Source organism: Populus alba, chromosome 19 (genome assembly GCF_005239225.2).
Source record: "Populus alba chromosome 19, ASM523922v2, whole genome shotgun sequence".
Classification (NCBI taxonomy): Eukaryota; Viridiplantae; Streptophyta; class Magnoliopsida; order Malpighiales; family Salicaceae; genus Populus; species Populus alba.
The window spans coordinates 10,139,815-10,152,640 of NC_133302.1; the positions used below are offsets into that span (position 1 = coordinate 10,139,815).

At 30.9% G+C, this 12,826-nt stretch overlaps 1 protein-coding gene across 2 annotated transcripts; it reads right to left on the reverse strand.

Annotated features, from left to right (window-relative positions):
- Positions 1–7,792: 7,792 nt before the first annotated feature.
- Positions 7,793–10,462, reverse strand: LOC118027776 (double-stranded RNA-binding protein 4). 2 transcript variants are annotated; one of them, XM_073406731.1, is made up of 4 exons: positions 10,054–10,462; positions 9,588–9,716; positions 8,505–8,740; positions 7,793–8,381 (listed from the first exon to the last, which is right to left on the reverse strand). In XM_073406731.1, exons 1-4 carry the CDS (start codon positions 10,313–10,315, stop codon positions 8,163–8,165), a joined length of 846 nt encoding a protein of 281 aa, XP_073262832.1. In that variant the 5' UTR covers positions 10,316–10,462; the 3' UTR covers positions 7,793–8,162. The 2 variants fall into 2 exon arrangements, with proteins under 2 accessions (XP_073262832.1, XP_034887151.1); XM_035031260.2 differs by having other exon boundaries at positions 9,588–9,725; positions 10,054–10,461.
- Between the last annotated feature and the right edge of the window lie 2,364 nt (positions 10,463–12,826).

Sequence of the window (12,826 nt, forward strand, 5' to 3'; positions counted from 1 at the left end):
AAGCAATTGTTTAACAGTGTACACACACTACTTTTTGTCTTTCTAATTGCAGACTGACTATTGCAATTGAAACAAATTGATAACATTGGTTGTGGTCAATATGAAATATCCTCTAAGAAATTCTGAAGTCACTTAGCTTTCTCTCTAGATTTATCAAGCACAATAAACTCTAATTTCATCATTTATCTTGTGATGGAGTTTTCTTAGAGGATTTTGATGACACAATTGTGCAATCAAATGTGAAGATATATTAACTCGTGGATTTCAAATCCTTAATATTAAATATTTTTTTAGCATCACTATACCCTTCTAGTATTGTTAGGTAAATAATATAGTGTAGTCTATAGTCCAAAGTATATCTCAACTACTTGATTATCCCTTTTATTGCTTTTCAATGATCCATACTCTGATCATTCGTAAATCTACTTATTTATTAATTGAGAAAGCAACATTAGGTCTTGTACAATTCATGACGTACATTGGGCTTTTTATTTTTTTGAAATCTTATAATTAGTTTATCTCTTATATCTATATTAAATAGATGTAACCTTATGTCAATTTGTATTTTGAGAATGCTATTATCGCTTTTAGAAAATTGTCGACAATTTTCTCAATATAATGAGATTGGAACAATACTAATTCATTAGATGCACTAGAATTTTTTATTCCTGGTATGACATCTCCAACTCTGAAATCTTTCATGTCAAACTTATTAATTAATATTTTTTAGTAGACTAATCATGTTATCATTGTTACCTAACATTAGCATGTTTTCAACATAGAGACATATAATGATATAATTTGTATCTATTTTTTATATATATAAACATATTTATCAATTTTATTCATTTAAAACTTATCATTATTTAGGTTATTATTTTAAACCATATAATAACTTCACAAACTTATAGACTTTCTTTTCTTGTTCACTTATAATAAACCTCTCGACTTGCTCTATCTTTTTGTCAAGGTCACCATTTAAGAAAGATATTCTTACATCTATTTGATGTATTTCAAGTTTGTTGTTAGTTGTGATGGCTATTAACATTCGAATGAAAGTTAATCTAGATATCGGTAAATAAGTGTCCAAATAATCCATACCTTCATGTTGTTTGAATCCTTTAACAATAAGTCTTACTTTTTATTTATCAATAATTCCATCAACATTCATTTTTTTTTTTTTTGGAAGATCCATTTATGTCTTAATTGTTTATTTCCAAGTGAAAGATCCATTAGTTTCAATGTATGATTTATTCGTAATTGATTCAATTTCACTATCAATTTGTTTATTTTTATAAGAAGCTTTAGCATAAAATATTGTCTTAGAACATGTTCAAGGTTCATTTTCTAACATGTATATTAAAAAATCAGGACTAATCATTTTGGTTTTTATTTTTTTTTCTTTTTACTCGCTTTAGGCTTAACTTCATCATTTTTCAATTGATGATGACTACTTAAGGTAGCTTTAATCATTTTCTTCATTGAACTATTTTCTTGATGGAAGCATATCTTGAAAAAATACAACATTTATTGATTCTATTTTAGCATTAAGATGGATATCCTTTGTTGCTCCTAACATCACAATGATATTTTTAAAAAATAAATTCTAAAAATGCAAAAAACAGATAACTGACATCTTATTCTTAAGGGAAAATGTCTAGTTTAAGGAGTCGACATCTAGTATTATAGTCATTAGGAATCATAACTAGTCAACAGATATTCTATGGTCTGAGACTGGTTACACAAAAGGAAAGATATTATCACCCCTTACATGTTCTACCTAGGGTAGTCTGCAATGCTGGTTTTGTCTTGAATTGCTAAAGATTTGTTGTATTATGCTTTAAATGGTCTGTTTATAATATTCCTAACTATGATGTTAGTGAATATTTGCCTATGAATATTTTCAACTCTAGTGTTAGTAAATATTGTGTAACCCAAAAAGTATAGTATTCCTGACTTTGGTGCTAGTGAATAAATCTATACAATTTGAATTAAAAGAAAAGGAAACATATTTTTTTATTATTATTACTACCCTTTTTTAAAAGGAAAAAAAAGATGTATTACATATTATATTCGCATTTAACAGTAACAGTCCATAAATTGAATATTTTGTAAAAGCTATCAAAACAAAACAAAAACAAAAATGTAAGGGACCTATAAATAAATCAACAAAGAACACTAATTTTTTTTTGGAATATTTTTATATCAAAAAAAGACTCATTTGGCCAGAAATCAAAAGAAAAGAGAAAGAGCTGGCTCTTTTTTTAAATAACTTATTGTCCTTTTTTATCCTTAACCTTGGAATAATATCTTCACTTATGCAAGATGGTGGTATTTTTCAATTATGATAACCACTTGGAATGATTCACTTAGTAACATACCTTCATCACGAATATCATGCAAGATGAGATGAAATCAACCATATAAAAATTTATTGACCATGAATTTTTTTCATATGGGCATCTTCAACCTTGATTGAATTACACACATCATATAATGTATTGTCCATTCCATTTAAAATGTAGTTTTTGCATACAAAATCATTATGACTCCATACGTCCATAGCTACCACAATAATGGGATCAAATTATTATTTGGCAACTTTGATGCTTCCTCAGTCAAGAACTTTATTAAGTTCAAGGTAGTCAGATGAAATAATTTTTTTTCTACCACCTCTTAAAGTTCAATCTATTGATTTTTTCAGGTTTCTCATTAAGCACCACAAAAGATGTTGTGAAATCTTCATAAATAGTACTTGTCAAAACAATATTGGCTAGGACAACCAATTCTTGAGTTGAAGTCATCATAAAATCTATATAAAAAAAAAAGTAATAGCCATATATTTATAAATAAGTTTTGGATCCTCACATGAAAATAAAAACATCTAACATAAAGCTTGTAAAGCAAGTAAACAAACAAAAATATTCCAACTATACAAGATAAAATAAATGCTTTAATATTATTTTAGTTCTTTTAGACATGCATCATATCATTATAATTTAGAATAAAAACTAAATGATATGCATGAACATATTGCATAAACAAGCATGCACTAAACAAAAACAATTTTTTAGATGCTTGGGGGGGGGGGAATTGTGACATGCATCATGCATAGAAATTGCTTTAAATGGAATAAATATATAATACAAGATGTGAAATTACATGTATAAACTAAACAAAAAAATACAAAGAATAAAGCCTTATGATTGTAGTCTAAAATAATTAGACAAGCAAGCTTTGATGTTTAGTTTATCATAATAAGAGCATTCTAAATAAATTATATGTTTAAGGAAACTCTAGTTTTCATACATGTTGAAACTATAAGCATGCAATTTTATATATTATGGAAAACTTGTAAATATTATAAAAACATATAAAGATTGTAGCAAACATATTGAGAATATAAGAGATTGAACAACAATCATAGTATGTAACAACCCAGCTTTTCAAGCCCAAAACAATAGTAAAAAAAAAAATTGTACTTAACACACATTATGTCGATAATCGGCGAACCTGTTCCCTCACATCATCAAGATACAATCCATACATCAAAAACAATCAACATTTCATTTAAAAGTGAATCTTACATAAACACATAATATTATGTTTGCATGATTAAAAATATACATACATAGACATGAGTTTGCATTACTATCCTACTAATAGTCACCATGAATTTAAACAAACGGATCTAATAAAAGTTATATTTTCAGTACATTGATTCATATAAAATACATTGTGATTTAGAATGCAACTACATGATTTCTTGCAAAAGTAGGTTCCCGTGTATTGGGTTTTCTAAACATCTTGTTGGTGTGATGTCCCTGCTACAGTACAAAACATTTAAGAGAATGCAATTATTAATAATAATGATGATAATTAAATTGTTTGGCATTTTAATGAAGCATTAACATTATCTCATGTTTGATGCATGACATTTATAGTTTCTTCATGTACTTTGTATAAACAACTTGTAGCACATATAGATGCACCAATTCTTGCAATTAACCATAATCTTAAACCCGACTATCATCTTAAGACATCATTTTCTGAGGTTAACCATTCACTCACCTCCATCATCCACTTCAAATGCCATCAACCAAAGTTAATCAACTGTTATCCCAATCATCCAATCGGATGCTTTTAGCTTAAGCTAATCAATCACTTGTCCCGATCATCCATTCAGATGCCATTAATCGAGGCTAATCAATCATTTGATTCAGTCATCCCTTCAGATGCTATTAGCCGAGGCTAATCAATCATTTGTCCCGGCCATCCATTCAGAAGCCATCAGCCAAAGCTAATCATTCATTTGTCAACATTTAAGTGTTTGACAATCTGATATATGTTCTAACACAATACAGTAATATTCATGATAAAGTATCTCATTATTCACAGTATGAAAAAGAAAGGTGAAAGTCACCTGCCTACTCCACCTATGGGTTGTTCTTGTCTTGACGATGGTCCAATCTCGACCGCACCACCTAAGACATCAATGGTCACAAATCAGTACATTTGTATCTTTGAATCAGATTCATCACCACACTTATTTCAAGAGCTCATATGTTCACATTCAAGTGTTCCATATTTACACCATCATACCATGAAATTGTTACTATCATTTAAGCCATTTCTGTCTAGAAGGCCTATTGTAGAAATCGGCAGTGAAAACTGGTTTACTGCAGGTTCCCAATTAGTTTTCGCTGCAGGCAACCAATTCAACAGCGAAAACTATTTCGCTGCAGGCAGCCAATTCGGCAGCAAAAACTGGTTCGCTGCAGCCAACATGTTTTGCGGTAGCGAATGCTAATTCGCTACAGACAACTCAGTTTCCACAACGAATGTTAATTCACTACAGCCGACACAGTTTTGATAGTGAATCACAATTTAGCTGCAGAATACACAATTCGACAGAGAATGCTAATTCACTACAGAAGACTTAGTTTCGACAGCGAATCACAAATTCGCTGCACAATACACATTTTGGCATGAACACACACCACACATGCTGTAACAACCCCAACATATAAATTGTCACTAAGTTCCAGCAGAACACACACATTGAAACCATCAATTTCAGCACATAATCTTTCAATAAATTCCAGCAGAATACACACATTGAAAACCATCAATTTCAGGAAATGATCTTTCAATAAATTCCAATAGAACACACTCATTGAAAACCATCAATTATAGCATATAATCTTTCAATAAATCCCAGCAGAACACACACATTGAAAACCATCAATTACAATATATAATCTTTCAACAAATCCCAGCAGAATACACACATACATGCTGGCCAACCCCACAGTTAAGGCTAGCCCTCTACCATAATTTGTTATTTTCATTTTATTCATTTTTCTTTGTTAGATGTTCTTGGAATTGGCCTCATTTCGTTTCTATTTCTTTGTCCTTTTAGTTAATTTCAGTTTCCTTCACAACTAACTTAGGTCTTAGGTCAATTTTCTTAGGGTCTTCTTCTTCGTTTTCGGTTCTGGGTCTTAAGAGGAAGAGGAAGGGAGTTTCATGACCCATACCTTTTGAATCTAACTAAGTTTGAGGAAGGTTTGACAGTATTCTTTCTCCTCTCCTGTTAGTTCTCCTCCTTCTTCTTCCTCTCACGATTTCTAACCCTTTTTCCTTTTCCTCTAGGCAGTTGTCCAATTTTCTCTCAAGGTCTCATCTCTCCCTCATACATTCACAAGGCACTCTCTACTGGTTTAGTATAGGTTTATGTTGGGAAAGAGGAAGCGAAGAGCAATATGCAGCTGCAGTAGACAACTTTGGAAAGAGGAAGAGTCACCTTCTCTCTCTTCCTTGTATTTATACTCCCCATTAAATGAGGTGGGGTGTTTGGAGTTGGTTTAGATGTGTTCTTATCCTTGTTTTGGTCTATCCAAAACTGATTTCACCCCTCCCTCCCATCTCCTCAAGACAATTCAGAAATCAGCAGAGAAAATTACGTTGCTGTCGATTCAGAAATCGGTAGTGAAGTCATAAATTCTATATATATATTCTTTTGGGTGTTTATATAGTATGCATAATAATGTATTAAATTAAACAAAACTAAAAAAGAGTATTTACTTTCTGAAGCACTTTAAAAATGACAAGGCATTGTTATTGTCAATCATATATCATTTATCCTTAAGATTTTATTGTTTCTCACTTGGTGCAAATGATATTTACAATAAGCTTTTCAAGATTCCAACAATACCACATTGTTTAGATCCACTTCTAAAGACCTCTAAACAATGTCTACGAAGCAAAGGTAATGTAATTGAGATATATCTTAACAAGGATGGACTTAACCTCTATATTTATGAGAAAACATTACAAATATGACGCAAAGAAGAGTCTAAAAATTCTTTAATATGGTGTAGAAAACTCTTCTTTCTTACTGTCTCCTTTTTATAGTGGATTTTGGAACCAAAAGTAATAAAAAAATTTATTTTGATAATTACCTGAATTAATCGTCAACATTACCCGCTGTGATTACTTGTCATAAAACCAAAATTAAACCTGAACATTTTGGCTTTAAATATAATAATTTTTTTAGCTGAAAAAAACTATTTAGATTTTAAAAAAAAATCTTTTGAAAAAAAAAATACTCAGATTCATTTGTTGAACTGAACAAAACAAGGACAAAAATAGTTTTTTATAGGTTAAAGAATTATTTTATAATACTAAATTCAAATCCAAGATTAAAATAGATTCGAGGCTCATGGCTGAGCTTGAGCCTGAGTTTGCCAAGTGCACACTTATGAATTAAACTCATACAATATGTTTAAGTTATTTATAACACTTCAACTTTTTATTAAATAAACTATAAGAAAATCCCATCTATTTCGTACATGAGATAGAAGGTTTTATGTTTCACAACAAACATGTCAGCTAAAGGTTCAATTTGTCATTCATTTATAATTTATTTTAATTATATTAATGTTTCATGTTAAGTAACTTGTGTAAAAAAATAATTTTCAACCAAGTTTTAGCCCTAAAAATAGATTCAATATAGATTCAATCCTTGGCTGGTTTGTTAAACAATGACCTAAGATTGCTCAAGCACCACTAACCAAAGCATGCACATAATTAGCTGGTTCCAAATATTGAAGAAATAATCATTCTCTAGGTCAATCACTTGAAAAGGCTTCGTCCAAAACCATAACATCTCCATCCTCCACATCAATATTGTCAATGAGATTGTCCCTGGAAGGCTAGTACTGCTACTGCTTCAGATTCAAATTCATTCCCTTTTATCACCACCTTCTTGTAATCTATGGTGTCCACTTGCAGAGAAGCAAAAGTAACACTGAATTTCACTTTCTTGGTGCCACGATCCGATTCAAGGTTTTCAGAGTTATCAGTCTCTCTACTGGGGAGGAAGTCTAAAAAGCTTTTGGAATCCATGATTAATGGGATCTTTTTCTTTTTTTTACTTTTTCAGAGTTATAACATTGAATTTTGAATATTGGATGATTAGAGAGGAAGCTCATCCATTTTACTTGAATTGTTCATCTTTAAGGTTGTAGGCTGTGTTTGATTCTCGATGCTTGAGCTTGTGGCTAAATTAGTGGGGGAATCAGAAGGCAAAGAAGATGAAGTCAGGTCATGTTTGGGCAAGGAAGAGATGGCTGCGGCAGGCGATGGTGTGATGCTTGCCATAGCTGAACAACTATCTTGCCCTGGAGATGCAATGGAGGGATTATGATTGCTAACTACAGAATTTGCTGCCAGCAATTCCAATATTTTTATCCTTTTGGAAAGAAAATGCAAAAATAGTGCTCATCAGTTGAAACAAGCAAACCTTTTTCTCTGGAATTGGAAAGCAGACAAGAAGGCATTTGGTAAATATATTGGCCCATTACAATATAGGAACAGGTAGGAAATGACATCAAATGAAGGTTCTGAAACTAGGAGTGGTTTTCTATTCTTCAACAAAACTACATTGAAGATTTTTGTGAGTTCATGTCAAATTATCTAAAATAGCATGAAGACGCAAGTTTGAGTTACTCTCTATCCTGACTTACCGACTTGTACTCTAAGATAGTAAAAAACGTTGGAATATCTGTACACTGTTCTATGGTGTCATATGCATGCACACATCTGCCATGGATATGCATAAATACATAACATAAACCCGCATCCTCATTGAGCACCAGTCAACGTCTTCGAGCTGTGTATGCAGTCTTCGCTGCACTCATCTCTGCTTGCTTCTTAGTTCTTGCTTCTTTTCCAGTAAAACTCCGTCCATCTATCTTCACTGTTGAAATGAAAGTAGGCGCATGAGATTCACCAGATTTCTCTGTACAATAAGTTGGTAAACCAAAACCTTCTCTCTGAGCCATATCTTGTAAAAGATTCTTATAACCAGACTCATCCTAAAAAGAAAACAATAAATTACATAAAGTGTAATCATGTGTCGAAAAGATACAAACACAAAAATTGCAAGCGTAACCAACAGATTTTTGCATCACCACAATGAGTTGATTTAGAAAAATCACCTCTTCAACTCCATTCGGCAACAATGACATCAATGCAGCTTTTGCAGCTGCATTTTCAGCTTTGTTCAATGTCGGAAAATATTCCCGACTCTCGTAGGTTTTTCCGTTTACTGTGACGTTGCACTTAAAGCGAATAGCATGAGGAGGACCCTCACGCTCACAAGAATACAAAGGTAGACTGAAATTTCTCTTTTGCGCATACGTTTGCAGCCGGTTCTTAAACAAGTGCAGCATACCTGTAAGCCAGGAGAAAATTCAGATGCATGTGTCAAATACTGACTTGCCATCAAGGCACAAAATAAACAGGGGCGGTATTTAAGACACAAAATAAGGTGATTCAATATCAGGTTTTCATGGTCAGTAGATGCTACAAACCTATAAGCTACCAAATGAATTAAATTACCCAATTACAAAACAATGATTTTGATTACAGGCAGCAGATTCTCAACAGCCAAGCGAGGCACAACCGAGCACAGAGAAAATACAATAACAATAATAAACAAAGAAAGACTGATAGAACAATTGAAGTAGAAATTCTTATGTTTTCCTCCATTCTATATTCCCAAAAAAAGTATTGAATGAGACACCAGGGAAATAGACACAAGGGAAGTTATCAGAGCAAGCTTAGTAGCATCTTAAAAGGACTTCCTCTAGCTCCATTTGTTGAGATTTGGGCATGGGGAAGAGTCCATTCACCACAAGTATGGCTGGAAAGCAAGATTCGCGATCTAACCCATCTTCAACAATCAAGAATTTTCATAAACTCTGTTATATATGGCAGCACAGCCATGTGGTTATGGTTACTATTTAGTTCCTTTCATTTTTCTCAAAAGCTGAATACGAACAATTTTTATTTTAAAGGAGGTTGGTTAATCTTTTGACGCCATAAAGACAACTGATTTAGCAAAAAAAATTCTAGATGCTGTGTATATAACCTGTTTGCATGCCTGTCAATTTAGAGAGGAAAACCTATTGTTCCCATAACAAATGGTTGCCGTTTTGAATGCAGCCATGAGTATCAAGCACTAAGAAACGGTAATGATTTTGTAAGGAAAAAAAAATCAACACTAAATTTGCTCTCACCTCCAAAACTCTCATCATTTTTGGCAACTGTCCCGGCTTCATTTGACAGGGGAGTTTGATTTGCATCTTGTACCGATTGCCCTCCGGGAGACGGACGAGTATTCTCCCCAGCGCTTCCACCCGGACAGTCTGCAGAAACTTCAGCATAACACCAGTTTCTTAATTTCTTGATGCAGTGTAAATAAGCATAGGCACCACTAGAATGATTTATCATAAAAAGCTTCATGATTACAGGCATCAATCAATACATTCTATCAACAATAAATAAATAAATTATAAGAAGCAAGCGTTATTATGCAAGCATTCATTCTTAATCAAACATTAATTTACAAGATAATTTCATTTCATTAAAAACAATAGCCTAAAAAAGTCTTTAAAATATCTGATACAGTGCAATTAAAGCACAAGGAAGTACAAAAAAGGGAAGAAATGAAGCGGTACAAAGAAACAAAAGGGATTCAATTACCATTAAGGGGGGAGGAGGAGGAAGCGCGAGAGTGGTCGGAGAAGTAGTCATAGGCGAGCTTAGCAGCGTCGTTCTGAGCTTTCTTGGTGGAATAAGAGGGGTAAGGAGTGGAAAAGAGGGTGGCGTCGACGTTGACGGTGGCATAAAAGTGAGGGCTGTGCTCTCGTCCGTCTTTAGTGATATCATAGGTAGGGATCCCCCATCCTCTCTGCTGGCTCAGTTGTTGAAGCTTTGATTTGTACATTACTCTGTTATTATTCATGCCTCCTTCCACTCTCTCTTTCTTTCGTTATTATTGCCGTTGCCTGTGAGTGATCATATATATATATATATATATATATATATATATATAAAGACACGCACGTGTGCTGTGTCTTTTTGTCAATCAATTCCCTTCCCTGGGAAGGAAGGTCTCTTTTATTTTTCTTTTATTTTCTGATGATTTTCTAGAGAAAATGTCGAGTTTGATTATTCCAAACTGGGTAGTCACGGGTCATCTTCTTTATATCTATACTGTATATTTTTGGTATAGATAATTTCCATACTTTATCTGTTAAGCTGTGGGTATCTATATAGATATTTATTTTGTAATTATTATTTATTATTAACAAAAAAATAAAATAGTAATATATATATTTGAAGCATGCATATATATTAAATGATAAAATTATAAATATTATATATATATATATATATATTATATTATTTTCTTGGGTGGGGTTTGATAATATAAATAACATGCTCATAATTATTTTATAATTAAAGAAACTTGATGGGGAAGTTGTTGACCACCTTAAATTTGTTTTCACCTCCTTAACATTGGCTTCACATATATTTGGATGTAATCAATAGATTTATTATTATTTATTATTAGTATAAATAATTTTTAATTTATTTTATTAAATACAAATATAAAATTTATAATTTATAATTAATTTTTTTCTTGATGAAAAAAAAACACTCGGCACTCCTTTTTTATGTTGATAAAAAACAAAAAAAAAAAAAAACAAAAAGTCCTCCCTCTCGCAGCAGCCTAGCGTTAAAAATAAACTAATGATGTTTTAGATAGCTACAACACATGTGTTAGCTAGGAAATGAATTTAGGCAGTTAATATGTCTTTTAGTGACTTTAATAATCTAGTAACAAATATTTTATATAATTTAATTTGTTAATAAATATATTATATTATTTGGTAAATATAATTTGATACAAGGTAATATAATGTAAAAATGTAAAGTTGTGAGGGTAAAAATAGTAATCTTATTTACATTTTCAATGAAATATAATAAACATGTATTATAGAAAAATTTTATTTCAATTAAACAAAACACATAAATATTATGCATGAAGGAATTGTTTCAAAAGCACATTTAATAATCTTTGAGTATGTTTAAGAGTGTGATAATGGTTATTTTTTAAAATGGTTTTTTGTTTAGAAATACATCAAAAATAATATATTTTTTATTTTTTTAAAACTTTATTTTTAATAATAATATATTAAAATGATTTGAAAATACATATAAAAAATTATTTTTTAAAAAAACACTTTTAATATATATATATATATATATATATATATATATATGAAAAGGGAGATATTTTTGTTTTCTAATACTTTTAAATAGCCCACTACTAGCTTAGTTTCGTAATTAATTATCTTTATTTTCTAGTTTTAATTCAATAATATGATTTGATCTACGTGGTTAATTAGTGATGTAAGAAACTTTTAGCATAACTTATTAACTGTTTGCCTTAATTTAAAAAAATTTAAATTTTAGTGCCCGTTTGGCATTACAATTCCGGCAATAGTTGGAAGCGAATATTGATTTAAAGTGTTTGGTTAATATTAACCACGCTTTTTTTAACATGGATCCCACTCAAAAATTAAGGACGAATCTCAATTTGTGATTGATTTGTGCATGTGCTCTCCACTCTCTCATCGACTGCGCATAATCTCTGGCTCCACACAGTGGAGAGTGAATTAATTCACTCTCCACTGTTTGGATATAGCGAAGAACATCTCCATTATTCTGTATGGAATAGAACTGACCCAAACTTAATTATATTGGATTGTGTTCGATCCAGTAAAAAAAATCTAATTTTTTTTTAATTGTATTTTACTTGAAAAATTAGTATTTAATATTATTTAATAACACTACATAAATTAAAAGAAGATTGCATGATTACATAGTATTTGCAGAATTTGATAGCAATCTCAATTTCATTCCTGATAATATTTTACCTGATTTTGTTACACGCTCAAAAAACCATGAAAACTGTAGTCTTTATCGAATGAATTTCGTACTTGATGAAATTATAAATAGGTTAATGAAAAAATAAAAAAATATTTGATATAAAAATATTATTTATTTAATGATATAATAGTAGCAATTAAATCTGTAATATTTAAATTAAAAACCATTAATATTAATATATTTCTTTATAGTTATTTTATAACCTGAATTTAAAAATCATTTTTTACCAAACATATTACATTATTTTTTATTTCATCTCAATTTCAACTATAGTTTTAACCAAACATATATAAATATCAAACTAACCTCAATTAAAAATATTTTTTATAAAATAACTTTCAAAAAAATTACCACAATACCATACCCATTCTTATGGTCAACCAAACTTCTCCAACAAGCTTTCCTATTGTTACTATCAAACTTTGAAAGACTATTCCTCCTACCAACGTCGAAAAACTTTATGGCTAGCAAATCCAATGCATTAACTTAATGGAATAACTTAGTTCCTCACATAAGT

Coding starts and splice junctions, on each gene's coding strand:
- LOC118027776 (XM_035031260.2), bottom strand. CDS start 10,315: ATGAATAATAACAGAGTAATGTACAAATCAAAGCTTCAACAACTGAGC. Junction 9,726..10,053: donor CTCCTCCTCCCCCCTTAATG/GTAATTGAATCC, acceptor GTTATGCTGAAG/TTTCTGCAGACTGTCCGGGT. Junction 8,741..9,587: donor AAATGATGAGAGTTTTGGAG/GTGAGAGCAAAT, acceptor CCTGGCTTACAG/GTATGCTGCACTTGTTTAAG.